Source organism: Eutrigla gurnardus (assembly GCF_963514095.1).
Source record: "Eutrigla gurnardus genome assembly, chromosome: 2".
Lineage (NCBI taxonomy): Eukaryota > Metazoa > Chordata > Actinopteri > Perciformes > Triglidae > Eutrigla > Eutrigla gurnardus.
The window spans coordinates 23,010,390-23,037,687 of record NC_139916.1 but is presented as its reverse complement, the minus strand read 5'-3'; the positions used below and the strand labels follow the sequence as shown (position 1 = coordinate 23,037,687).

The following is a 27,298-nucleotide window of genomic DNA, read 5'->3' as shown; positions in this document are numbered from 1 at the left end:
TGAGAACATGCCACTTTCTTAACAAAAGATAATGACACATTAAGCTTACTTTTTGTAAGCTGTCCTGTTTATCTGTTGTAAGCTGTATATCATCTGGTAAACTGCTGCCATTTTGGACATCAGAGATCCAACATCATCAGAGCCACCTCAGGTGCCATACCAGCCTAATTCTGACTTCTCTCCATGAGCAGACATTTCTCCTGTCTTCAACACACCTTGTGTGCATCAGTGTCTGCAGTGTTTACTTTAGTAGATCTCAGCCTACCTGTTTTAACCGCCGTACACTGCCATTCATGTTAAAAACGGTGTATAAAGACACTCTACAAGACTGTTAAGTCACTGGGTTTATGTAATTTAACCTTGTGAAAATCACATTGTGTTTTTTTTATTTTGTTATTATTATTATTTTTTTTTTTATCTAAAATTACTATTATTCTACTTAAAGCAATTCATTTGTAACAGATTGATTAACCCCTGACCCTAACCCATTGATATCAAATCACCCGTGTTCAAGCAGGTTCTGGGTGCATTTGTTGTTAATGCCCCGCTGCTTCCAGTTTACGTAAGTGGCCCGGAGGGGTATTCCATCAAACTCGCTAAGCGCAAAGCCGGGCTAATTTCGATAAGCCTCGCTACCTTTAGCGAGAGTTGCGTTCCATCAACGTGACTTGAGGGACTCTCCGCTAAGTAACCATGGGAATTTATCCGACCAAACTAGCCTGCTCCGGGGCAGGCTAAACATCAGGCTTACTTTAGCGGGGGTTTCAGAGAAGTCCGTCTGTCGGAAACAACTGTACCAGCAGAAGGTTCCGCCAAGCCTAGTCCTCGTGATTTCATCACGTGAAAGACCAAAAATTACCAAAATGACATATATGAAGTACAAACTATATTTGCATCAAGTGTCTAAGAATACATGCTTGCAATTACAAAAATATGAATAAATCGTTTATTTCCTGAACACCGACTATCTAAATACAATCTATTTCTTGTGTTACTAGTCTCCCAGTTGGGTGAGTGGTGATGCACTTGCCCCCAGGTGCAGGCAGTCTGTGTTCAAATCCTGGCCAGGACGTCTTACAAATAATTTTTTTTGATTGCATAATAATCTGTAGATCAGAGAATTAGGCCAACATTTTACTTTAACTATGATAAATATGTCATACAATTTCCCCAGAGCCCAAATGTAACTTGCAGAAACATGATAGGTGTAAAGATGTTTTTATTAATAGCATGTTGTAGATCCCAATGACAAAGGCATTGCTGCATGCAATTGTAATCCACATAAATTCCTTTCAGGTGAGTTCATTAATAGGTTAATTGAATGTATGAGTTCTGTGGTTGGATGGGCCTTCCAAGCTAAGGTATATAAGCATCACCACTCATGCCCCTGTTAGAGCAAACAAGTAGGCAAGAATGGCATGCCCGTTTACAGATGACGAGCCTGTAGATGTCGGTGCGCAAATATTGCAGAATGCATTCCAGCCACCAGCCAGACGCATATTTCGGGACAGGGCAGACCCACTGGCCTTCACTGAGGAGTACCTGTGGGAGAGGTACCGGTTTTCAAGGGCCAGTATCGTGTACCTGACCAGTTTGCTGGAGCCTCAGATTTGAAAAACGACAACGCAGTAAGGCCCTTACCTCTGTGCAGTCAGTGTGTGTGACCCTCCGGTTCCTAGCATCAGGGACCTTTTTATATACTGTGGGTGACGCAGAGAGTCTCTCCAAAGCCACTGTCTGTAGGGAGGTAAGGCGAGTGTGCCTTGCCTTGAAAACACTGCTCGGTGTTTTTGTCTTTTTCCCTGGCCCTCTACCGCCACAGAGGGTCAAAGAGGAATTTTATTCAATTGCAGGTATGTGATGATTAAAATAATGTATGAAAAATAGTCATGTAATGTTGTAATACATCAGCAGACTAACAGGAACGTTAATCTTCTGCAGGCTTCCCTAATGTTATAGGGGCGATAGACTGCACGCATGTGCGCATCAAGGCCCCACCTGGTCCTGATGAGGCAGACTATGTTAATAGGAAGTCGTTCCATAGTCTCAATGTACAGGTACATATGTATAAGACCAGTTGTGAATATGCAGGATAGTTATTTGTAGGACAAGGACTCTTGTAACTCAAATGCAATTTTTACATTATTGAATATTGAATTTATTGATATAAATATAGAGATAAATCAATTCAGTCTTATGAGCAAAATCTGCTCTCAGGCATGGAGACATCGTAGGACAGGTGCAGCATGGCACAAGGCAACATCAATCGAGAGGAGAAAGCTGGTGGTTGCTCAGATGCGACAGGAAGAGGAGGCAGAAAGATGTGCAAAGGCAGTCTCACAGTCCAAACAGGGCCAGTGGACTAGATGGGAAAACCTGGAGCATCGAAGGCTAACATGGAAGGATCTTTGGGAAATGGAAGGAAGCCAAATCAGTTTCATCATCAGAGCCACCTATGATGTTCTTCCTACGCCCAAGAACCTAAACCAATGGTTTGGAGAAGATCCTGCTTGTGCGCTTTGCCAAAACCCTGCAACACTGAGGCACATCCTCACCGGCTGTAAAACCAGTTTGTCCCAAGGTCGCTATACCTGGAGACACAACCAGGTCCTAAGACAACTGGCAATCACCCTGGAAGGAAGGAGAACTACCCACAATGCCCTCCCTCCCCCAATGCCTAGACATTCAAACACCACCCCTTTTGTAAGAGCAGGACAACTCCCAGCAAAGACACCTGCAAGAGCGGAAGCAACCCTCCTAGACACTGCCCGGGACTGGAGAATGCAGGTTGACTTAGACCAGAAACTCATCTTTCCGCCTGAGATCATTACAACTAACCTCAGGCCGGACTTGGTCTTGTGGTCAACCTCCCAGAAGTCTGTGTTCATTGTAGAACTAACTGTACCATGGGAAGCTGCAGTTGGTGAAGCATATGAACGCAAACGACTAAAGTACACTGACATAGCAGCCGAAGCAGAACAACGCGGCTGGCGTGCCCAGGTGCTTCCGGTTGAGGTTGGTTCTAGAGGATTCGTTGCCACGTCCACAACCAAGCTTCTTAAGGGAATGGGAGCGCGAGGACAGGCCTTCCGAAAAGCCGTCAAATCACTGTCAGAGGCTGCCGAACGAAGCAGCAGATGGCTATGGATCAAGAGAAAGGACCCCAATTGGGCTGCAAAGTGACCATTGAGGGGTAAAAGCTGAGGGGGGCGCACCTGGGACGCCAGGTGTCGCCGTTGAGCCCTGTGGAAGTGTCGTGGGCTCATCAACGAAACGCTAGTGAAACAGGGTGCCCACCTGAAGACCCCAGGGATGCTTTTACTCCTACCCCACTCAACAATGTTACACAAGTTCTGATTATCTAAGGGATTGTAATATCTAGTCCTATAAGCGCAAAAAATAATCTTTTTTCAGATGGTGTGTGCAGCAAACTGCCTAATAACCAACATTGAGGCAAAGTGGCCTGGCTCTGTCCATGATGCCAGGATCTTCAGAGAATCAAGCATGGCAAGAATGTTCATACAAGGTAGGAGTACTGTTTTATTTTTTTTCGGTTATTATTTCAGCTGCTAGAACAACAACATTCAAGGTTGTTGTTCATTATGATTTTATGTTTTCTAGGCCAGTTCAATGGAATTTTGTTGGGGGACAGGGGCTATCCCTCCCTACCTCACCTTTTAACTCCATACTCCGACCCCGCAACACAGCCACAGATGCGCTACAATTCTGCCCACTGCAAGACCAGGGTGCCGACCTTTGGCCTCCTCAAGTCCTGTTTTCAGTGCCTAAAGGGCCTCAGAGTTTCACCCAACAGGGCATGCGATATTGCTGTGGCTTGTGCAGTCCTGCATAATATCGCTATTATTCGCGGTGCGAGGATGCCAGCCATTTCCCCCGACGACAACTGGGAGCAAATTGACCCTGCTGCCTTTCACAATGCAGATGGCAGGGCCGTGAGAGAGCTGTATGCAAATACCTATTTTATGTGATTTCAGTCTTTTTTAGTTTAGTTTTTAGTAGCCTACATTTTTCTGAACATTCTTTTTTTGTGTGTGGGTGCCAAAAGGATATATATATATATATATATATATATATATATATATATATATATATATATATATATATATATATATATATATATATATATATATATATATATATATATATATATATATATATATATATATATATATATATTTTTTTTTTTACACTTGTTTGCAGTAGCCTAAATGCCTTTTCTTTGTTAATCCCCTTGGGGAAATTCCCTTTTGGAAGTATTACGATGACCTTTTCAGTTGTGTGGAGGACCACAGTGACCACATGAGTTTTCACTAAATGATTTTTATTTGATCAGTTATCTTCCCGTAGCTGTGGGAAGAAAAGACAAGAATTAAATACATTCTAAATACATGAACCTGTGCAGTGTTTAAATTTTTACTTACTTCCTTTTCAAGCTTCTTTATTTCAAGCTGAACCTCTCTCATTTTCAGCCTCTTGTATTCTATGTCCAGCAAGAGGTGTCTTTTATAAATTGACTTGACATCCTGTGAAACAAATGTGTCAGAATAACTTGGACAAATGTAGGCCTACTGTTAAAACCAATGTGAATACTCACTTCATTCCGGCCTGCTGCTCGGCTGGTCTCCGGGGTGTTCTACAGAGGGTTGTTTTCATTACACATTTGACATGTAAAAATGGCAAGAAGACCAAACACACATTTTCCTACTTACATCTGGTGTGTCAGTTACAGCAGACAGGATTTCCTCCTCATCTTGCTGTTCCAAGGTTTCTTGCAACTGCAAGAACAACAATTGGTAAACGTGAAGGGTAAAAAATATGCATGTTCATAACTACTTGTTCTGTGTCATCTGGAGGATCCAACAATTGAAGATGGTCACCTGTAACTACAAGGAATCATCAAATTAAAATAGATACAACTGAAAGACAATTGATCGGCTAAGCATGTGATCAGCAATAGCTATACCTTGAATAAATGAGTCGGCAGCTTCATGACGGCCACACTGGGAGGAGGTCCCTCCTTCAATGCCCTCAACCAGGGGGCGTCCCCGGTTGAGGGCCAAAGCTAGGTCCTCTGCTGCAGTAAGGCCTTTTGGTGGATTCCCTCCACCTGTCTCCACCATGCAAACCTTTTTCTTTGTAGCTACAATAAAACACGAAAGATTAACCACAATTTTAACAATTTCCTTGAGTTCAATGTAGGATAGGGTACTTACCACTCTGCAATATATTCTTGTGCTTGACTTTGACCTGTTGCCAGGTCCTTTTGTTTCCTGTTGAGATAAATGTGTTGGTCAATGTAGATGCATTTACTAGGCCAATCTAAAAAAAAGGGGGGAGAGAGAGAGAGAGAGAGAGAGAGAGAGAGAGAGAGAGAGAGAGAGAGAGAGAGAGAGAGAGAGAGAGAGAGAGAGAGAGAGACAGACACTTCACACTAAACCTCAGTTCCGGCAAAAAGAAATCTCACAAATTTCCACAGTCGGGAATCAAACCCTGGCGAGCCACGTGCGAAGCCGGCATATTACCCCTACGCTATCCTCACACTGATGAAATAGTTGTCAGTATTATATTAGAACATGTTACTCTTGACACTACTTACGCATTTAATCGCTCGGCAATTCTTGCCCAAGCAGCCTCGCGATTTTTAGTAATGGTCACAGTATTCCCTTTTTTGGTAATGATGGGTTTGTACTCCTCCTACAGTTCCATCAATAACTTTTGCTCCGCGGGTGAAAAAATCTCTGCTCGTGTCTTTTCGGCCATTTCCTCGATGATTCGACATTCACGGTTCTGGGCTGGCTTTATATCCTGTGAACGTGTGTATCACCCAATAACGTTAGCCTGGCTTGAATAAGCCTCAACAAGGCGCAGCTGAAATGCGTTAATGGAATGGGTTTAGCCGCAAGTGGAAGTTGGCGTTAGTTCTAACCAGGCTTAACCAGGTAAGCGCCGCTTTAATTAGCGGGTTTGGTGGAATACCCCTCGGGTGGAGTGAGCCAGTAATAACAAGCACACTTTCTGCACAAGGAAAACAAGTTCCGTTGGCTGCATCCCATTGGCCAACAGTTCTCTGACTGGATCTGATTGGACCAGCAAGTGGTGAGATAAAAAGCTTGTATGAGATACTGCTCAACGTTTGTTTACGATCCGCAAGTCAATTTCGAGAAGAAAACAAAAGAAAATATGTTTTTCCCCTTACAAGAACTGAATTTTGAACTGGAATTTGAGCAAGGAGGATCATTTCAATGACGGGGTGAGTTTTAACAAATGTTACACCCCACCCTTTGGGGAGCCCTTTGGGGTGAACAACAAACCACCATTGACCCCAATAAATAACAAAAGACACCTTTTAAAACCATCAAACTCCACAGAACTAAAGGATCACAACAAGTAGCCCAGCTACAAAATGTGCTGCCATACTCAGCCAGCAACACACCAGGATCCATCGAAAGTGAACTGCCACAACCACAACACTAAAGGACACCACGTGGTCTTCCAACCACACAAAGGTTACTGTGACGATGCAAGGAATCAGCAACAGACCGACCCGATGACCTCGCACCCACCACTCTAAGATCTACTGATTTTAAGTGATCACATCACAAACGGGCAGTGGTGTGGTGGTAGTTGATGAGGTGGGTGTACTGCTAGGTAGATGGGTAGGTTACAGAGGAGGAAGTGGGTATACTCTCCCATATATTCCAATGGCTTTCTGGCTGATAGGTGGGTATACTGTAAACCACCAGAAAAAGAAGTGGGTATACCCCGTATACCTGCGTATACCCTCCACTACACCACTGCAAACGGGTCACTACAACCCATTTGCTACAATTAAAATACACAGTGTCAGTAACACACAAGTGACCACACTGAAATGGACTGCAACAGCCACAACACAAAATGGTCACAGTAGTCAACCACTACACCAAAATGTTGCCAACTTACACCTAAGCAGCAACCAAAACGTGACCCAACAAACATGGAGAGCAGTTACCACAAACTAAAGGTCACACCACACAAGTTACTGCACACAAGTATTTATCACAGGGACACAAAATATAACCGAACATAGACTTGGGAAAACAAGCTGTAGAGAAGACACCACGACCTTGACCTGCCTACCAAGATGGCTGACTAACCTAGCTAGTCTTCAGTGGCTTCACAGGATTTAATAACAGCCAAATGCAACGTACACATGGCCAGTATTCCACAAGACATGGCAAAAACTGCACACGAAAAAAGGCAGCAAGACTGGCAGCGTCTGCACAAGAGGGCCTTCCTTCTGCTGCCGGCACTGACGCTTTTAAAGATCTTCCTCCCAGGACAGGTGCACCTCGTTGTGGGATTAGGCTCACCTGCAGCCACTGGAGGGGAAGGAGTGACAAGAACACAGGGAAACATACAGCCGTAACACAAACCTTGACAAACATTTTCATTTTCATGTTTATTTAATATGGACAAAATGTAAACAGGCAAACTATCTCACAATATTTCAAAATAAAAATGTTGATAAACATGGTATAGGGTAGGTGGCTGATGTTGTCAATGGACAATGACATGTAGTAACACTGTTATGGTCCTTTAAATGTGGTCACTTGCCTTTTCTAAGGTGCAACATATGACGCAGTGAAATGGGGTGCAGCCACCTGAGAGTGAGGGAGTCCAAGACCTTCAGTTTGAATATACTCGTACGATAATGTGTGCCTTTCTCCCAGGCGGACCTAATCTTTGCTGAAGAAATAAATTCTATCTATCTATCTATCTATCTATCTATCTATCTATCTATCTATCTATCTATCTATCTATCTATCTATCTATCTATCTATCTATCTATCTATCTATCTATCTATATTCTATATGAAACAGGGAACAGTGAAATGGGATGCAGTTTCTGGTTGGACATGTTTCTGTCATATTTATGAAATGCCATTTTTCACAACAAGCATCACAAATTAAATTCTATCACCTCTGATGTACTGGGCTGGAAATGTCAGACATTTTAAATAATCTTTTCTCACTATCTAATGGTCAATTTAACAAGAAACATCATCTTAGAAAAATAAAAACTATGAAGCAATATGACTACTTGTTTTCCCTTACTTTTAACTACCACTGGGCGGGGCGACTGTGGCTCAGTTGGTAGAGCGGGTTGGCCAATGTTCGGAGGGTCGGCGGTTCAATCCCCGCCCTTGTCACTGTGTCATGGTCGTTGTGTCCTTGGGCAAGACACTTCACCCAGCTTGCCTCGTGTGAATGTGTATGACTGCTGTATGTTTGAGGTGGGGGTCGGCGGGGCCGTAGGCGCTGAATGGCAGCCACGCTTCCGTCAGTCTGCCCCAGGGCAGCTGTGGCTACTATCGTAGTTTACTACCACCGGTATGACTGTGTGTGAATGAATGGAACCCTGTCAGAGCGCTTTGAGTATCTTGAAAAGCGCCATATAAATCCAATCCATTATTACCATATACCTACCTTAAACTTTCCCCATTATCTGTCTGTTCCAATGACAGTTTCTTACCATGCCCTGAATACATTATCTCAATTCAATCCAGATCATCCACTTTTAAAACATAATGCCATATTACATAAAGGATATGTGGATATGTACTCTGCTCAAACTAAGATAGACATTAAATATGAAACCAAGCAGTTCATAAACATCAATTAAAAACGAGGCCACCAAAGAAGTATATTCCCATAGGCTTTGGCTGGTGATTTTCATAGTTCCCTTGTAGGTTATTACATATTAGTAGTGGCCTTATGTTATCAATGCAATGCTTCCACAAACACTATAACAAAATACAATTGGAGATGCGTTGCTTCTAGCGGCCTCTTTGGCGGTAGATGTAACTACAGGCGAGCCTCTGGGACCTCATCTCCCTCACTGAACAGTGTCGACCTTCTCTCATCTGCGTGATGCCTTCACATGCTCCACACTTCTTGATTACTTTCCCTTTTTCACTTCGATTAGTTTGTTGTTTCTTTTTCTTTCTTATTATAGGAAAACATGCATCTGGGCAAAGCAGGGTCAAAGATGTGCTTTACAGTGGGGTCATCGTGTAAGGGAGAACGTTGTTAATTGTTTTTTGAAGAACACTGGACTTGTTGCAAGACTGTCAAGGGGTAGACTAATAATCGACGGTTGAGACCAGAAGGAGGCAGTAATGCAACTTGCAGGATGTAAACTGCCGTAAACCACTAGAGGAAAAAGAACAAGAGGAATTCCAGAAGAGGGCAGTAGTAATTTGTAAAACACAACGTGCAACGCTGGAGTCAAACGTCAAAGAAGAAGAAGAAAGCAACATGGCGGAAGAAGAAGTGGATGCTATCCGTGGAGCGAGCGACGCGGCGACGAAGTCACCTGCAGATGAAAGCTCGGGAAGTACAACGTCTCAGCATGACCAGGACCTCAGAAGCGTCCTGGTCACCAGTGTTTTAAACCTAGAGGAGCTCGACGTAGACCTGTACAGGTAACTTCTTCATCGAGTTTGTCACTACCGTAGCATAAGGTGACAATGCGAAAAAACAACTATTTTACATTCAACGCTGACGGTTAAGGTTTTGAAAAGTGGAAAGACTAACCAAGACGGCTTTGGTTATTTTTATTTTGTTTCAACGTTGAATTAAGTGTGTCACCGTGACTTGCGAGCTAGCTAGGTTACGTGTGCTGTTTCACGCACAGATGTTACATTATCTTACCTTATGTTTTATGTAGCAGCTCTTTTTATCAACCGGGAAGAAAAAGAGAGAGCAAGATCAGAGTACAACCCGGTGCCAAACACAGACTATGTGGTCTTTCCATTTACGTCCTTTCACAGTCTTAACTGTTGAAGTATATTATACTACAAAATGCAACTTTTTTTTAAGTGCAAAATTATCTTTTAAGTTGACAAACCTCATGTATATGTGTTCAAACGAGATCAAAATGTATTTGTGTCTAGCTGTTGAACAGGATCTATTGTGTGGCTGCTTAACTTAATACATTTGGGCAAAAAGGGTACAAGCATAAATACATTGCTCACCCCAGTGTCAAATCTACATACAGTGAGCATAATCTATTGAGGCTACATTACGTATATTTCAGTGTCTTCTCGCTTTTTCCCCAGAGGGACGCACCACTGGGTGCCTCGAAGTCGCCGTTTGTTTGGGGGTCAAATAGTCGGTCAGGCCCTTGTAGCTGCTGCCAAATCTGTCAGTGATAATCTGTATGCCCATTCTCTTCACTGCTACTTTGTACGAGCAGGTAAGATCAAACATAATTTAATAGGTGCTGGGCAGGTATTGTGCAACCCAAATATTAAAAGGGGGAGCATAGTTAATGCAAATTATCTTTGAGAGAATGCTTATGGATTGGAGCAGTAGTAAGAGTGACCCACATGTCCAATCACAATCAGTTGAATGATCTGGTAAATAGGCCACAATCAGTCCCAGTCACTGTTTCCCCACTAGTGACTTTCGGGTGTTTTTCAGGGGATCCTAAGGTCCCCGTGCTTTACCAGGTGGATCGCACAAGAGATGGTCGCAGTTTCACAGTACGCTCTGTGAAGGCCATTCAGCATGGGCAGCCTATACTTATCTGTCAAGCGTCCTTCCACATGCTGCAGCCGAGTCCCCTGCAGCACCAGTTCACCATGCCGGTGGTTCCTCAGCCTGAAGACCTCCTCACTGTAGAGGAGCTCATTCATCTTTATCTCAGGTAAAGCTGATGTAGATGCTAATGAATAGACTTGTTGTTGTAGTTTCCAATCCCATTTGCCACAAATGGCCATTAACTACTTTGCAGATGGGAGTTCTCAATCACCATCTGCCTTTCTTTCTATTGTTTCACAGTAAACCCGACCTTGCGGAGAAATCAAAACAAGGCCTTAACAAACTGCTGGCTAACGAGGTCCCCATTGAGATAAAGCCAGTCAACCCTCCGCACTTTTACAGACGTGCTCAAAGTGAGCCAAAGAAGCAGTTCTGGGTGCGAGCACGAGGATACATCGGTAAAATGGAATTAAAAACACACTTGCGTTGAATACATGACAAACGTTAAATGGCCTTAATTATAGATTTTATGTTAACAAGTAGCAAATAATTTCTACACAGGTAAATAATAAAGTAATCACAAAATGTATGCAATATGAAAATAACTGAGACTCTTCATACCATGATTAAGTGTTTGTTTCTGCATTTGATCTGTGTATTTATGTAGGTGAAGGCAACATGAAGCTGCATTGCTGCGTTGCTGCTTATGTATCAGACTTTGCATTCCTGGGCACAGCGCTGCTGCCTCATCCCCACTACAGGGCCCAGTTCTCAGCCTCCCTGGACCACGCCATGTGGTTCCACAGCACCTTCCGCAGTGACGAATGGATGTTGTATGAGTGTGAGAGCCCATGGGCAGGTCAGTATATTGTAAACTTCCTATCGACTGAACTTCATTTGTTGCATCTCTCAATTTGTCACCAAAATTCGACCTCTTCCAACACAGGATCCTAAAGACTCGCAACCTGAAAATTCTCTCTAGAACTCTGCCTTGTCTTGTCTTGCATCATGCATATCTTCCTCCCGCCTAAACAGAAATGTTGATCTTTCTTGGTATCTGAGGTATTAACAACTCTCTAAACAGCATATAGCCTGTTAACCATTTCATCCTTGTCAAGAGCTTGGACACAAATGCCACTCTTCTGTTTTTAAAGTCAAAATGCCTTTTTTACACGTTAAGATCAAATCCCTCATATTTTTGTATCAAATTCCAATTTATTTTTCTTCCTGGAAAACCAAATATGATGTGTGCTTACATTAGTTAGAACCAACCAATAATATGACATCCATCCATCCATTAACCAATCTGCAGCTCCGGCTCTGCACAGAGATAGAGAAGGCTGTGTGCTAATCTTTTCAACAATCCATCAAATTCCTCCAAACATTATGTCCTGCCTGCCTATCCTGTTTCATGTAATGGTGCAGGAGCTACGTAGATATCTTTTTTTAAATGCCTTTTCAGCTCGACTTTAAGCCCAACATGTGGTTTGTGTTGTTTCCTACAGGGAGCAGCAGGGGACTGGTTCAAGGCCGACTGTGGAGAAGAGATGGGGTGCTGGCTGCTTCCTGTTCCCAGGAGGGGGTCCTGAGAGTGAAACCAGTCTCAGAGCCCAGCAAACTTTAAGCACCTTGATAAAATGTATTTTATTTTTGTAACTGATCATGTAAATATTGTTTAAGACTAATATGCAAATTATTTAATATAATAATGAATGTTTTATGAAGAGCATGTAAAATGAAAGGGTTATAATGGAAGTAACAAGTAACTCAACATTGACCACTCAACATTGACAACATTGCACTGCTGTAGTCCTTCATGCTCGTAGGGGAAATTAAACAATGTGAAGATCAAATTTGTAAAAATGTGTATGCCTGCTTTCACATGCAGCTACCAGCTGCTATCCCATGGGTTTCCTGATTGCAAGTTAAAATGTGCCTTTTTCAGAGGAATGGAAAATAATATACGCACTATCATCGAAAAGCAAATGGAAACTGATCGTCGAGTAGGACAGCACGAAACCGTACGATTTGTTACACCTGCACTTGAAATCAGTTCACAAATATATATTTTATTACAAGTTGCAGACTTGAGGTACATAATGCAAAAAGGCTGCACACAAAATGTTAAGCGCTTTTAGGAGTAGTACAATAGAGATAGTATGGCTGATTTTGAGGGCCTGTAGGTTTTACAGGGTTACATATGAAATGACTGAGGATAATGTTAGATGTAAAGATTAGACAGTGTGTGTGTGTGTGTGCAGTTTCTATGCCAAAGTTTATGTCATGTTTGTGCACATAAAACATTTATTTAGAATGATTCGTCCTATAAGTGTGCTTATGTGCTGGGCCCTTGGAATCTGATTGCTATTTCTACTATAATAGCAGTTCAGCTGTTTAAACGTGGAATTTTCAGCAGTAAGCACACATACATTTTCTTTGGAGTGTTGGTTTAAGGGACAAGCTGTAATGCAGTATAGCCAAGAAATAGGTAGAACTGTTCTTCAGTCTATCAACTTACTGACTAGATATGATCACAAGTCCCCTGCAGTCACTTGTCAGACCCTACACCTTGCAAGAAATGTTACATTAATGAATGCCCTTTTCGTTCTTTCAACAAAACGGTATAACGTTAACGATATTATATAATGTTCGGTCTTGCGAATCGTTTCATAAAAGTATATATTAATGGGGATTATTATGTGAATTGATGTTTTTTCACACACCCCTCTTTGGTTGCTATGTGGCTAGCGCCCTTGGTTACCACTCTCCTCCCATCATGCATCACTGCTTGGAGAGTTTATGAGGCAACTTTGGCAACGCCAACCTGTTAATAATATAAGGTAAGGTAACAGCGTCGCAGGTGGCAATTAATACTATAGGTAGATAACATCGAATGCAAACAACCCCTTGCTGCTAACTACGTGGCCAACGTAACGTTACATATTACGAGCTCGCGCTATGTTAGCTATGTTTGCTAACGGTATGCTAGCGTACAACGTTGGGAGCTTACCGCTAACGTTTTTTCACTAGTAATTTAATAGCAAGTTAATATTGTTAAGATAGTAATAACGCTGATGTATTGGGGACATATCACAAGTCATTTGGGTCTAATGTGGAGTTAACACTTTTTTCTAGGTGTATGGATGAAAATAAAAGCCAACATTTGGTGTTTGACTACAGTAAAGAATGGAGAGGGAACAGCACAACACTGTCGTCTTCAGTGTTTCGAAGAGAGAACTGTTTACTGCGAGTAATGGATACAAGTCCATGGAGAAAAAACTAAGGGCACAATGGAAAATCCAAAGGTACGGTATTTTTCCAGTGTAGCGCAAACCATCTCGGACATATAGGGGTACATGCTTTAGTATTGCAGTAATCTTGAAAACCTGAGCAGTGCCGAAATAAATGCTCTCTCCCTTAGTATGAAGGAGGAACTGTCTTTGGAGAAGCTAAAGGGCGTCAAGCTGTGGATAAGTGCGGGACCAAGGGAGAAGTTCACAGCATCAGAGGTGATGAATCAAACGATGGGGAAAAGTTAGCATTTCCAAGTGTAAAATAACATAAGCATGTTTAGTTTCGTTTACATTCCCATTTAACAGGTCTTGGCGTTGGAGATGGTAGAAATGAAGCTTTCCAGCCACATGCAATTTTTTTGCTACTTATAAATTCTGCACAGACCAGGCTGTTTTCACAGCGTTTTCCCTTTGCATTTTAGCTGGAGGTACTGAAGGTGTACCTGGATGGAGGAGGCAATGTCCTGGTCATGCTTGGTGAAGGAGGAGAAATGAAATATGACACCAACATCAACTATCTCCTGGAAGAGTTTGGAATAATGGTCAACAATGGTGCATATTTAAATGTCTTGTAATGACAGTTGACATTATCTATGCAGTTATAGACATTTCTGTTATGATTGTACTGAATTCTGTGGTGTCTTGTTTTCTTCCTCTGCATCACTGCTGCAGATGCTGTTGTGAGGAATGTCTATTACAAATACTTCCATCCTAAGGAGGCGTTGGTATCCAATGGTGTATTGAACAGGTTTGTCATTACATTATATGCTTTTTCTCACACAAACACACTATACTCTATAATAGGTTTGTAGCCTACATGTGTATCCAAATGATGTTGTAAAAATGTACTACTCTTAAATAGATAAGCTTGTAAGCTGCAGTAGATACATGACTTTATTAATCCCTGAAGGGAAATTAAATTGGCACAGGAGCATTGAAGAAAAGGTGCAGAAAAAAATAGTATAAAATAACATTAAATACAATGCAATGTGGTCAAAATAAAATATTATATAAAAATGTATTGCCAGAAACACTTCAAAGTCACAATTTTCTTGTCTTCTTGTTTAGAGAGATTAGTCGGGCTGCTGGCAAAGTGATCACAGGCATCACTGAAGATGAAAACGTTGGAAACGACGCAGAGTAAATGATTAATAATCCTATCTTATACATTGAGTGTTTTTTTTTAGGGGCTTTGAACTTAAGCTTCTCTGTCTTTATTTATGCAGGGCTCTCACATTTGTGTATCCATATGGAGCCACATTGCGTGTGATGAAGCCTGCCGTGGCCGTTCTCTCAACTGGCTCCGTCTGCTTCCCCCTCAACAGACCGGTCATGGCCTTCCATCATGGAAAGGTCAGAGGCACAATCTCAATTCCAAGACCATATAGAACTTGTGTGTACTTGTGAGATGATGTTGAAAAATGTCTTATGTCTCATGAAGGAGGCTGGCAAACTGGTAGTGTTGGGATCCTGCCACATGTTCAGTGACCAATACATAGACAAAGAGGAGAACAGTAAAATTATGGTGAGTCCAGTTGAAATTTTGTCAACTAACACAACTATGAAGGCTCGAACTGTATTCAGCTCTCCAGTGGAATTTGTTATACCTCAATATTTGTGCACAACAGCGTGTCTATTTTCATTCCAGGATGTTGTGCTCCAATGGCTCATGGCTGATAATATTCACCTGAATCAGATCGATGCTGAAGACCCAGAGGTGAGGCAGTATACTTGACAGGAGAATGGCATCACTCATATTGTCTTTTTTAACTAGCCAACAATCCCATTTTATTCCATTCGTCTCCTAGATCACAGATTACACCATGTTGCCAGACACAGGCTGCTTGTCGGAACAGCTCAGGGTGTGCTTACAAGAGGGTGATGAAAACCCCAGGGACTTCACCACACTCTTTGATATGTCTTTGTTCCATTTCTCAACCGACACTTTACCCCAAGTCATCAGGTGAGAATGCAAGATGCACATCCCGAGAAGGCTGTCCTTGCATCACTGCTGTTTTTCTTGATAGCTAAAACAACATGTTTTCTGCAGTGCTTACAAGCAGCTTAATGTCAAAGATGAGCCACTTCAGCTGATCACACCACAGTTTGAGACGCCCCTGCCACAGCTCCAACCTGCTGTAAGTGTCAGTCCTGCATTCTTGTCCCCGTCAGTGTTTTTTCTTATCTTATATGGACTGACAGGCTCACACTGAAAATAAGGCATACACTTGTCATTCATATTTGTGAAAATAAAAAAAAAACTGATCACTGATGTAACCAAGCTTGAAAGCAGCGTAACTTGTTTATAAATAAGGTTGTGTTGGAAATTCACATCTTAGAATTTGATTGGATGGAAATGTAAACAGGTTTACCAAGTGTAACTTTACATACCCCTTGAACCCTTATCGAGCCAGGTTGCAAGCTATTTGTTGGAGACTCCCGTTTGAGAGTTATATACAGCCGAAATGTTCAGGGAACCGAAATTTTGCTTTCAGTCCCGCAAGTTTTATGTGGGTGTCGTTTTGCTTTTTAGGTATTTCCACCTGCCTTCAGCGATCTGCCACCTCCCATGCTGGAGCTGTTTGATCTGGATGAAGCGTTCTCTTCAGAGGCCGTGCGTTTAGCACAGCTCACCAATAAATGTAAGTTCAGTACTTTAACTATTAACTGTTTAATCAATCTGGATAATTACGATTTTTGAGGTGGGGTGGGGTTCCGTTCTATGAGGTAGGTTACTTGTACATAGAAACCAGCTCAACCTTGCTGTCAGACAGCGGTTTCCAATGGAGAACTGAGGCAATTACAGCCATCTATGCAGTCTTCAAAACCACGAGAGTTCATTGACAAAACATTTCATTTTGTCTCACAGAACACTGAAGTTGCTGGTCTACCACTGCCTCAGTGAGTTTGCTGGTTACGTGAGTCTAGTGAATCCAATACGACTCTTTAAAAACACCAGGCAGTCACAATTGAACAGGAAGCTGTACTACAAAACCAGTAATTTTATATTTGTGTCAATGGAGGTCTTGTGGTTTGGAAGAGAGTATAGAGTGATACACCTTCAGTCTCCCCATCTAAAAAGGGCTGTCTAATGGCAAAGTAAAGCAGTACAGTTATTTCCAAGTTAGTGCATATACTTCAAACCGATTGGAATCCAAAATACTTCTGCTGGTGCCCATGTGAAATTATCCCTTCAGATACGGTATATTACTTTTGAACTGGTTCTGTTCAAAAAAGGTACAGACGAGGATCTCGAGTTCTACGTGCGGAAATGTGGGGAAATTCTGGGTGTGACTCCAAAGCTGGATAAAGATCAGAGGGATGCCAAGCACATCTTGGAACACGTTTTCTTCCAGGTTGTAGAGTTCAAGAAACTCAATCGGGTGAGAACTTTAACAATTCTTTACAATTTAGATATGCAATGATGGACTGTATTCAAAATTAATTTTGCCCTTGCAGGACCATGAGACCGACACAGAGGCACTGTGATTGGATTCAAGAAACAGAGTCAAGACTTCTCAACATGCTGAAACATGACACGAGTGCATGTTCTCTAGTGTAAAAACAGGACCTTTACAACAGTTATGGACCGTGCTGTATCAACATGGGTACTATTGTCTTTTAGAAACTTCTTATATTTTATACAGTTCTATTACATTTCACTCAGAGAAGTATGCATAAGTAAATAGTTGATACTTTATTTAAAATGTTTCAGTTTTTAAAGCACAGTTTAAAAAAAAATAAATAAAAAAAAATAAAAAACATGAATCCTCACATCATTCCTGTAAAAAACAAAGTCAAGTGTTAAATAGAGCACAGATTTTAGAGTGATTAAAAATGATATCTAAACCAAGCTTTGTACCTACATTTTTTAAAAATCCACTTTGATGCAAACACTCATATACAGCTGAAGTCATACTTCCCAAGTCGCTGAATTCCCCCCCCCCCCCATGTTAAGTTTAAGTCGTTGTTTAGAGGGATATTATTGGCCACATCAAGGAGAAACTTCAGCTTGTGAGTGTTGTGTAGACTGGGGTTTTGGACTCCATGTTGCTTCCAGAACGCTCAACTCCAGGCAGGGTTTGGGGCTGTTTTCAGATTTAATCAAAGACACATCCCATGACATTTGAGAGGCGGTGAGATCACTATATGACTGGTCAAAACAAGCAGCCTTTTTTTGCTTTGCAAGGAGCATTTGGGGAGTGGAAGACTTTCCTTGTAAAGGCACAGCCAGGTAACAATTGTCAGCCTCTTGAGCATTTAAATTGTTCATTGAAAATGCCTGAGAGGGAGAAATGGGGTCCGATGACAAGCAGAGGGAAGCCAGGATGGACAGCCTCAGGTCAGATCCATCAGCCATTTGGTCATTTGACACTCTAGATGTGGACAGCTCCAGCAACAGAGCAGATGGAAAACTTTGTTCCCCAAAAAACTTCCTGTCAAGCTCCGATGGAGATGAACCCTCAAAGCTTTTCATATCTAGGAGATGAAATGTTAGATTCCTCTTAGAATCGCATCATCAGATCAGACATACATCACAATATCTGTTCTGAAAAAACAGTTTGCTTACCTTTAACCGCTTTCTCCATTGTTCCCTTGGGCGAGTGAGTGTCAACTGAGCTCAGGGTGGGTTTTAAACTGCTTGTTAATTGACACAGCTGGAGGTGTAGCAGGTCATCAGTCTGGAGGAGGTGCACATTTTAGTCAGAATCACATTTTAAATATATTTATCTTACTATATATATATATATATATATATATATATATATATATATATATATATTGTGTTTTAAATTGTTTTATTCTAAAGAAGAAAAATATTAAGAAAAAATGTGACTTTAAAAAAATCTCTTGAGCACTTTCCTTGTGGAAAAGCCAATGAAATAGGGCTCCACATATTAATAATTTACATTATTGATAAATGATTCTATTATTTTCTTCACTTGTATAAATTGTCTGTAGGTGTTATAAAAAAAGTCCCCTTCAATACTTCCCTGAGCCCAAGTTTAAACAACATTGAAACAACAAAGAGAGCAAACAGCAAATCTTTACATTTAGGAGATTGGAACCAGAGAATACTTTTTATTTTTTATTTAAAATGTACTTAAGTGGTTGCTTATTCATTTTTGTCATGATGTCATTTAATTGATTATTTTTTTCAGCTGTAAATAAATCTAACATATTAAATGCTGATAATTAAAACTAATTTGTGCATGTCGCCTTTATTTATTTTCCATTTTTTAAATAAAATAATCATAAGGTTAATACGTGGCAATGTACAGCATCTGGCTCGTCAATATATTGTAAAAGTGTATGTGGAAGGAATATGTTTTTTTTATTTATTGCAACACGCCCTTTTATTTTGAAGCTCCCCCCGGAAGTTTTCTATGCGGCTGATTGACCCTACGCGCACATCTAATGCGCAGTTACGTCACCATCCGGTTCCTACGATAGAGAAGGGCGCGAGATAGAAATCCAGGAGCGCGGACAACCCGGGCGCTCAGCTCCAGCTGGTGAGACGCCTCAACTTTACTGTTCAATACAACATCTCTGGGCCCCGCTATCACCACCACCACCGACCGCCTCAGAGAGACCACAGACGTGGAATACAGCGATATAAAACCAAATATACACGCACATGACGTGCAACGGCAGCAAGAAAACTCGACGACTGAGCGTAAACATCAAAAACAGAGGGAAATGTCTTGGTGGCAGCGCGGGTAAGATGGTGATCTTTGTTTTCCGAATCAACAGTTGCGTTAACAGCACTCTTTTTTAAATCACAGACGGATTCAACCTTTTGGTTTGAGGTTACATTATTCATGGCATTACTTTGGCTTGGCTAAAGTGTGTGCCCTTTCACCTAATCTGTTTACGCATGAGAACTTAACGGGCCATCTATGCCGCCTTTTTACGGAGAATCACGATAAACGGGATTCCGTATTTAATTGACCGTCAGACTCGCTATCTATGATTTCAGCAGCCGCATAAATCTGTGTTATACTGCACGGGCCTTACACAAACACTGGTTCATGCAGATGCTCTCCCGAGTCTCACTTAACCACAGAAATAAACCTGAAAATCAAGTCGTCCCCCCCCTCCATAAGGGCGGGTCAGTGTGGCTACTTTCACTGTCAGCTCTTGTCGCACATCACAGCTCTTGGTTTTGGTTCTCAGTGAGGACGGGGAGGAGGCCATGCATCAAGACACCGACTCCGATGTTGCAGATCCGAAGGATGGTGGGAAAGTGAAGGTGAAATGGACACAAGAGGAGGTGATTGTCACGACATGTCCCAGTAATTTGCAAGTTGGCTCAATGACTTCTGACCCTGTCAAAGTAAATAATGGTGGTGTAGGACAGGGAGCACAAACATGCTTGTTTGCTTTTGTTCCCAGGACGACAAGCTCAAGGCGCTGGTTCAAAAGCTGGGACCGAATGATTGGAAATATATTGCCAACTACATCCCAGTGAGTTTGATTGTCCTTTTTTGTTGTTGATAGTAAACGTTGGGACCTCTTTCCTATTTTATGTCAACAACCAGTGGTTTGAAGCCTCATCTACTTGTTTTTGTTTTTAGAATCACTCTGAACACCAGTGTCAGCACCGTTGGCTTAAAGTTTTGGATCCAGAATTGGTTAAAGGCCCTTGGACCAAAGAGGAGGATGAGAAGGTAAACGACTGGTTATGGGACAGTATGAAAATGTCACCATCATTATCCTGGCCAAAAATAATTGTGATTCACAATATTATCCCGATAATCATCAGAATATGCTTAGAACTCTTACTAATGGCTGGTATCGCTTTATATTTTGTGAAAACAAATCAAATGCAATTGTCTTTGCCTGTATGAATAAATGATAAATACATTTTCATAGTGTCAGTCTATTATATTTACTACATGATACTTTCTGTATTTTTAAATCGGTCTCCATTTCTCACGTTTCTACCATGATAGGGAACTAGATGGCTTTTATAAGTCACTTGTGACGATGTTTATGATTATCCCAATCGGTGATAAAATGTTATACTTACCCTACCTTACTAGTTAGGTAGCAGTGCATGCAGCAGTAACTCAATGTCAACAAAGTATGATAAGTTGTTGCATACCCCATATTCCTCAGGTCATAGAGCTCGTAAACATCTACGGCAACAAACAGTGGGCAATGGTAGCCAAGCATCTGAAGGGCAGACTTGGCAAGCAGTGTCGAGAGCGTTGGCACAACCACCTCAATCCCAACGTCAAGAAGTCCTCGTGGACAGCAGAGGAGGACCTCATCATCTACAAGGCTCACCGCCTGCTCGGAAACCGCTGGGCTGAGATTGCCAAGCTGCTCCCTGGAAGGTAAGTGCTCTCTGTCGACACCTGCATAGACTGTGACATGTTTTTTTGTTTTGTTTTTTTGTATGTGTGGAGATAAAACCTTGACAACGGATTTGTATTGTGATGTTTATCAACAGAACAGATAATGCAGTGAAGAATCACTGGAATTCGACCATCAAACGCAAATTAGAGATGGGTTTCTATGCCGGGGAGGTCTTTCGGCCAAATGAACTTGAAGAGCTGTTGGCTGTTGTTAATGGAGATGTGCAGGTAGGCTATATTTCCATAATGTTCTCCTCAAAGATGGATGAAGAAACAGTATTTAAAATTCAGTTTTGTGATTACACAGATGCCCAGTAGTTCTCAAGACGGCGCAGAAAAGGATTCAGAGCAGAAAATGCATCATCCAGTAAGCATCCATTCACATCATTTAATCTGTCAATAGCTGTATAACACAACAGTAATCATTTTTCATGTAGTACTATGATATATATCTACCTTTTCCACCTGTTGCAGGAAACTCCTGTCTCAGACTTGGACAAAGTCGAACCCAGTGAAGAAGGGCCGTCAAAGACTGCGTCCTCGCCAAAGGACAGTTTAAGCCCCAAGACCGATGCAGACACCACAGGAGAAATGAACGGTACCAGCTGGGTGGTGGACAGCTCTGGCTTTCTCTCCCCTGCTGGCCCTGCACTGAAGGAAGTGCTGGACATGGTGGATGGGGTGAGTATCAGCAATAACCAACAAATAGACTTACTTCAACATGTATCAATAGATGCATTGCAGCCTCTTTCTTCATGGTTCCCAGGTGTCCTGGGAAACTTTTCCACTCTTGGAACACGCATGGAAATGAAATAAGTCTTGGTATATCTTGTGTATTCCTGGAAAAACATTTCCCCCAATTTTCCTTTAGCTGCAAATAAGCTACATTGCCATGTGAAAGGGCTGAAAAAGTTATGTTCAGGATCTTATTGACGGTTGTGTATTGAGTGTGTTGACTAGGCTGCTCTCGGGTAATGTTGGATTACATGGATACATGAAAATGTAGCACTGTGCAGGTTGGATGAGTTTACACAATGTTGCTTTCTCCCAAGCTTTTTCAACGGTTGAATGATGTTAAATTTGTCACCTGTTCAGACTTCACCTCGACTCTACATAGCATGACCCACTAACCCCCCCCCCCCCAAAAAATACCTTACCTATAGCACTCTGATCATAGCACTGTTGCTCTTGAGGTACTACTTTACTCAGATGAGGACCTAACACTTGTTCTCTTTTTAGCTCTTACTTTATCGGCAATGATACGTTGTGGTTTCTTTGTTTCCTTCTTTTGACAAATGTACTTATTGTAAGTCGCTTTGGACAAAAGCGTCTGCTAAATGACCTAAATGTAAATGGTTCAGTTGCTAAATTAATGTGTTTGCTAGCTTGTTTGCCTGCAAAGGTTGAAGGCTTGTGATTTAGCTCTGGCTAGGAGCAGTGGTCTGGTGGTGTTGAGAGAGGATGGAAATAATGAATGGGTAGCTGGGTCAAAAGAATGAATGGGAGTCCAAAACACCAGCTAATACGGTTATTTTTTACTTTGTTAGCATCGTCTCTTCAAAGACTGGGCTGCAAATTATTTCAATGTAGATTTATATGACAATTATTTTCTTGATTAATTGATAAGTTGTGTATAAAATCTCATAACAAAATGTTGACCAGTGTTTCCTCAAAGCCCAATATGTCATTCTCAAATGTCAGTTAATAATAATCCTAGCAATAGATACGTTATACTCAAAGGCTGCATATCTTTTAAATCAGACTTTCAAAGAGAGGAACATAATACTGATGGTATGATCCCTGTCTCTGATAGCAGCTAGATCATCACTGGAAATGTCCTGGAAAGATCTTGGAAATGAATCTCTAGAAAAGAATGGAAACCCTGTTTAGGTCTTTTGTATAACGTTTAGTTATATACAGATAATAAAAAGATTTCTGGATGATTAGTGCTGTTTTAATATGTACATTGTTATTGTACTTCTATGAAATATATGTCTAAATGACATTAATTCTTTTATTTTTAACTTGTATCACCGTTTACCCGTTTTATACCACTATGCATATTTCACAGTTGGGAAATTATAGCATCAAGTAAAAATGTCTCTTCTGCTTCAGGACCTCGATGGCTGGTGCAACCTGGCGGCCTTTGACCTGCCTGAGGACAGTCCGAGCCCAGAGCGCCACCAGTTTCGTCTGGAGGGCAGCGCCTTGCAGGAGTTGAGCAAAGGCAGCAAGGGGGAACTCATCCCCATCTCTCCTGGAGGGGTCACGCCACCCTCCATTCTGAAAAGACGGAGCCGGAGACGCATCGCTTTGTCTCCTGATGCCAATAACTCCATGACTCCTAAAAGCACTCCTGTCAAAATCTTGCCCTTTTCTCCATCTCAAGTAAGTTATTGCATCCTGTAGCGCATGCTTTTGGTGCCGCTTATAACGCAGCCCGAGATACTTAATTAACACCTGTTGTTTCAGTTCCTCAACATGTGGACCAAGCAGGACACCCACGACCTGGAGAACCCGTCCCTCACATCCACGCCAGTGTGCAGCCAGAAGGTCATTGTTACTACACCGCTACAGCGTGACAAGACCCCCCTCACCCAGAAGGAAAACTCAGCGTGAGTTATCGTAGTAGTTTTAAGCTTCAATGCTAACAAATCTCTTATCTCCCCACGCTCTCACTGAAGAGCAATGCAAAACATAATGGTTGTAAGATTAAAGCAGATTAAATTAGCTGCATGTTAAGTTAATTCTGTAACGGCTAAAATGAAAAAACTGTCTGTCATCTGGTGAATGCTATCTCAGAGAGAGAGAGCAAATTCTATGAATACTAGTGGATTGTGTGTGTTTTAAACGCTTTAAAATAAAGCAGGGTTTTTTGCATTAAGGCAGGTAAACATGTTCAGTAACCTGAAATACAAAGGACCAGAAAAGGAGAATAATAAGTCCTCTTTGAGATTCATATCATACCAATATTTTACTCTGATTGACTTTGTAGTTCATAGTATGTTGCTCGTGATGTAGAGCAGAGTACAGCTGCTTGCTGGATGCTTAAAACAGTCAAAAGTCCTTTTGGATTTGAAACTGCTCGTCTCATTTTGAGGTTGTAGTTAGTTTGTGTGCCACTTAATCTATTTCTGCCTTCTCAGTCGATGTAAATCCTGTAATCATTTTAGCCATCAATTACTAGCAAATGTGGAAAAGCAAGCCTGAAAATATTAAATACTGCATTTGAATTTGATTTTGAGTCTTGGTTTTAATATTTTGCTTCATGCAGATTTGTTACACCGAACCACAAGTCTGAGCTCTGCACGACCCCGCGAACTCCAACGCCGTTCAAAAATGCCATGGAGAAGTACGGGCCTCTGCAGCCTCTGGTAAGTATCTGTGATTGTCAGTGAAAAGCCACGAGTTCACCTCATGGTTTTTATCAACGTTGTACTAACAATGTTTTCTGCTGTGCAATCTTAGCCTCAGACGCCAAACCTTGAAGACGACATCAACGAGGTCATCCTGAGAGACTCTGGGATCGACTTGCATGCTGCACGTTCGACTCCACCTGAGCAAAGGCGCAAAACGACGGTAACTGAGTCCACTTTAATGCTTGACCCCTATTATAATCCTTTAAACTCTGTTTAAGGTATAACATTTATAAAGATTAGGACAATTTTCTTCTAAGAAGATAATGAGAGAACCGCATTCCAAATCACATTGACATTGGGATAGTGTTGATATGATAGTTTGTGGTTATGATCAAGTGCTTGCAGCAGCTCAAGTGCATGTCAGTTAAATTAAAACTAGACTGTCATTAAAAAGGTGAATCTTGGAGGGTTTTACTGCTTGGGAACATGGAATCTTTGCTGTTTTTCAGTTCCACACTGCTTCACGTTCACAAAGTCACACCTTGGGGCTATACGTAGCAATGACAGTCTGCCACTGTTGGTCAGCAAACAGTTGCACAGGAGCGACTGAGTGTGAAAACTCCCTTTCATTCACTTCTCCCAAAGCCAGACATTTCTGGGCTTCTATTGGCAGTCATTCACAAATGAACATAAACACATAAACCACTCGATTCTGGCCTCCTTCCACTGTTGCCCGGACCTACTGTTATCACTTTTATTTGAGACCGTATGTACCTAATCATTGTCATTCATTTTTTTCCCCCCCAGCACCGGCCTCCTATGAAGAAAGTGCGGAAATCATTGGCTCTAGATGTCGTGGACTGCAAGGTGACGACTACATCCAAACGCAAAACCATGAAAACTGAGGCCAGACACACAATGGAGGTAAAATAACAGTCAAAATGGGTTATCAGCCAGTCTGTAGATTTGTCGCATCCTAATCCTGATTCTTTTTTCAACCACAGGATGAACCGATGATAGTTTCTCTCACCTCCTCGTCATTTTGCAGTAAACAAAATGACAATATTTTGGATCAGGGTTTTCTTTTGGGACCCAGTGACAGTGCCATATTTCCCAGCACGGTGCCTCCAGTTCTGGTACGTTCCACCCTTTTAATCTTAGAAGGAATGGATCTCCTCATCAATGGAAAAGTATTATAACAAGGCTTTTCCTTTGTTGACCTACTGTGACGTTTTTTTCTCTCTCTCTTCAGATGTCGAAAGAATGGGAGACGGTTGTTTGTGGACAAACTAAAGACCAGCTCATAATGACGGAGAAAGCTAGACGCTACCTTCGCTCACTAAAATCCCATGCTCCCAATCGTGCTCTGATTTTGTCCTGAGACATGTCTTATCTTTACACCAACACCAACATAATGTTGCTGTATTTTCCCTATAGTTTTATAGTGTTGTAGGGGAGAGAAGGAACATGTCTTGTAGATTTTCTACATTTTTTGAACAAGTCATTAGCAATCAATTCACTTGAAAATATATACCCCAATCAATAATTTGAGATAGAAAGGGTGATTTTAGATTCAGTCTCAATTCAATGGCCTTGTACATGGCCTGAAAAACATCACATTTCATTGTATTGTCACTTAAACATGAACATGAATGTAAAATTGAAAAATCACTGCTATACACTTTTGCTATCACTGAAAATACCTGGTTTTACATTGCATAATGTGTCTGTAATAAGTGTTTTTTAAAGTTGAGAAGAGTACAAAGACATGTTGTACCTCCATATCCAATTTTCTGTTGTATAACTTGAATATGGAGTGAATTCAGGGTTGATCACTAATGTGTTTAGCGATGAGGGTTCCATGATGAAAATGTTAAAAGAACATGTCTTGTAAAAATCTGTTTTGCGTGTGTCTAGATCTATGATGCACATCTCGATATGCATATTAAATATAAGCCCCCCAGAGGAAATTAGATGGAAATTCAACAGTGACTGCAGCACACATCTGCAATTCATCAAGGTCACTAATTACTTATTGAGATCCAACAAAGTGATGACAACTCTTGGGGAAGATGTTGCAGTAACCATGTAGTTGCGATGTACAGATGTTGCTGTTTGGTTGTTAATGGAGGCTCAGAAGCTGTACCACCATTGGAGGCAAGAATATTATGTTATTTGGCACTGTTTGTAAATATTTAGAGTTGTATGTTTTACTTTATCGTACAGCATTTTGTTCAGAAATATAATAAAATGCCAATAATATGACTGATACTCACTTCCCTCCTGATTGTGCTGCTACAGCACAGAGCAGCATATTAATGTTTAAACCACTTCAGCTGCATGACATTACATGCTCAACTCCAGTGATTGAAAACTAAGAGTAGTGTGTGGTTTCACAGTTGATCTTAGCAAATGGTAGGACTTGGATTTATTCTTTTACCTGCAGTTTCAAGACAAATCAAAGGATTAGGTTAGTTTTATAACTTGTTGGCCAACTGTAGCCCATGTAAGATCATAAAGACCAGGCTCTGTTTAACCTTTGATTAAATACATTGGTTCACAACCTTCATATTAGGAGTAGGTTTTTCCCCTCATCGCAATGTATGTATTACAAAAGTGTCCCTAAATTGTTGTATTTCAATGTATTACATTATAAATATCCCATCAAATAAAATACATGATATTGCCTGCTAATTAACATTAAATATGACAATGCAATTCTTGTGATGAAATG

The 27,298-nt window shown here is 41.3% G+C and overlaps 3 protein-coding genes across 3 annotated transcripts; all 3 read left to right on the top strand.

The window, feature by feature from the left end:
- The first annotated feature begins 9,287 nt into the window (after positions 1-9,287).
- acot8 (acyl-CoA thioesterase 8) lies at positions 9,288-12,392 on the top strand. Its single transcript, XM_084021473.1, has 6 exons — positions 9,288-9,488; positions 10,125-10,261; positions 10,489-10,714; positions 10,849-11,006; positions 11,216-11,407; positions 12,054-12,392. Exons 1-6 carry the CDS (start codon positions 9,322-9,324, stop codon positions 12,170-12,172), a joined length of 999 nt encoding a protein of 332 aa, XP_083877599.1. The 5' UTR covers positions 9,288-9,321; the 3' UTR covers positions 12,173-12,392.
- Positions 12,393-13,323: 931 nt separating this feature from the next.
- ift52 (intraflagellar transport 52 homolog (Chlamydomonas)) lies at positions 13,324-18,577 on the top strand. Its single transcript, XM_084029469.1, has 14 exons — positions 13,324-13,388; positions 13,684-13,853; positions 13,970-14,057; positions 14,264-14,393; positions 14,514-14,589; positions 14,910-14,981; positions 15,068-15,194; positions 15,283-15,366; positions 15,490-15,558; positions 15,650-15,804; positions 15,892-15,979; positions 16,375-16,483; positions 17,079-17,224; positions 17,301-18,577. The coding sequence occupies exons 2-14, from the start codon at positions 13,735-13,737 to the stop codon at positions 17,328-17,330; spliced, it is 1,293 nt and encodes a 430-aa protein (XP_083885595.1). The 5' UTR covers positions 13,324-13,388; positions 13,684-13,734; the 3' UTR covers positions 17,331-18,577.
- A 739-nt stretch (positions 18,578-19,316) lies between these two features.
- mybl2b (v-myb avian myeloblastosis viral oncogene homolog-like 2b) lies at positions 19,317-26,835 on the top strand. The gene is made up of 15 exons (XM_084029484.1): positions 19,317-19,561; positions 20,019-20,115; positions 20,238-20,309; positions 20,420-20,512; positions 20,964-21,184; positions 21,301-21,433; positions 21,513-21,572; positions 21,680-21,886; positions 23,321-23,593; positions 23,678-23,820; positions 24,480-24,579; positions 24,674-24,784; positions 25,372-25,488; positions 25,569-25,700; positions 25,817-26,835. The coding sequence occupies exons 1-15, from the start codon at positions 19,542-19,544 to the stop codon at positions 25,943-25,945; spliced, it is 1,908 nt and encodes a 635-aa protein (XP_083885610.1). The 5' UTR covers positions 19,317-19,541; the 3' UTR covers positions 25,946-26,835.
- The last annotated feature ends 463 nt before the right edge of the window (positions 26,836-27,298 follow it).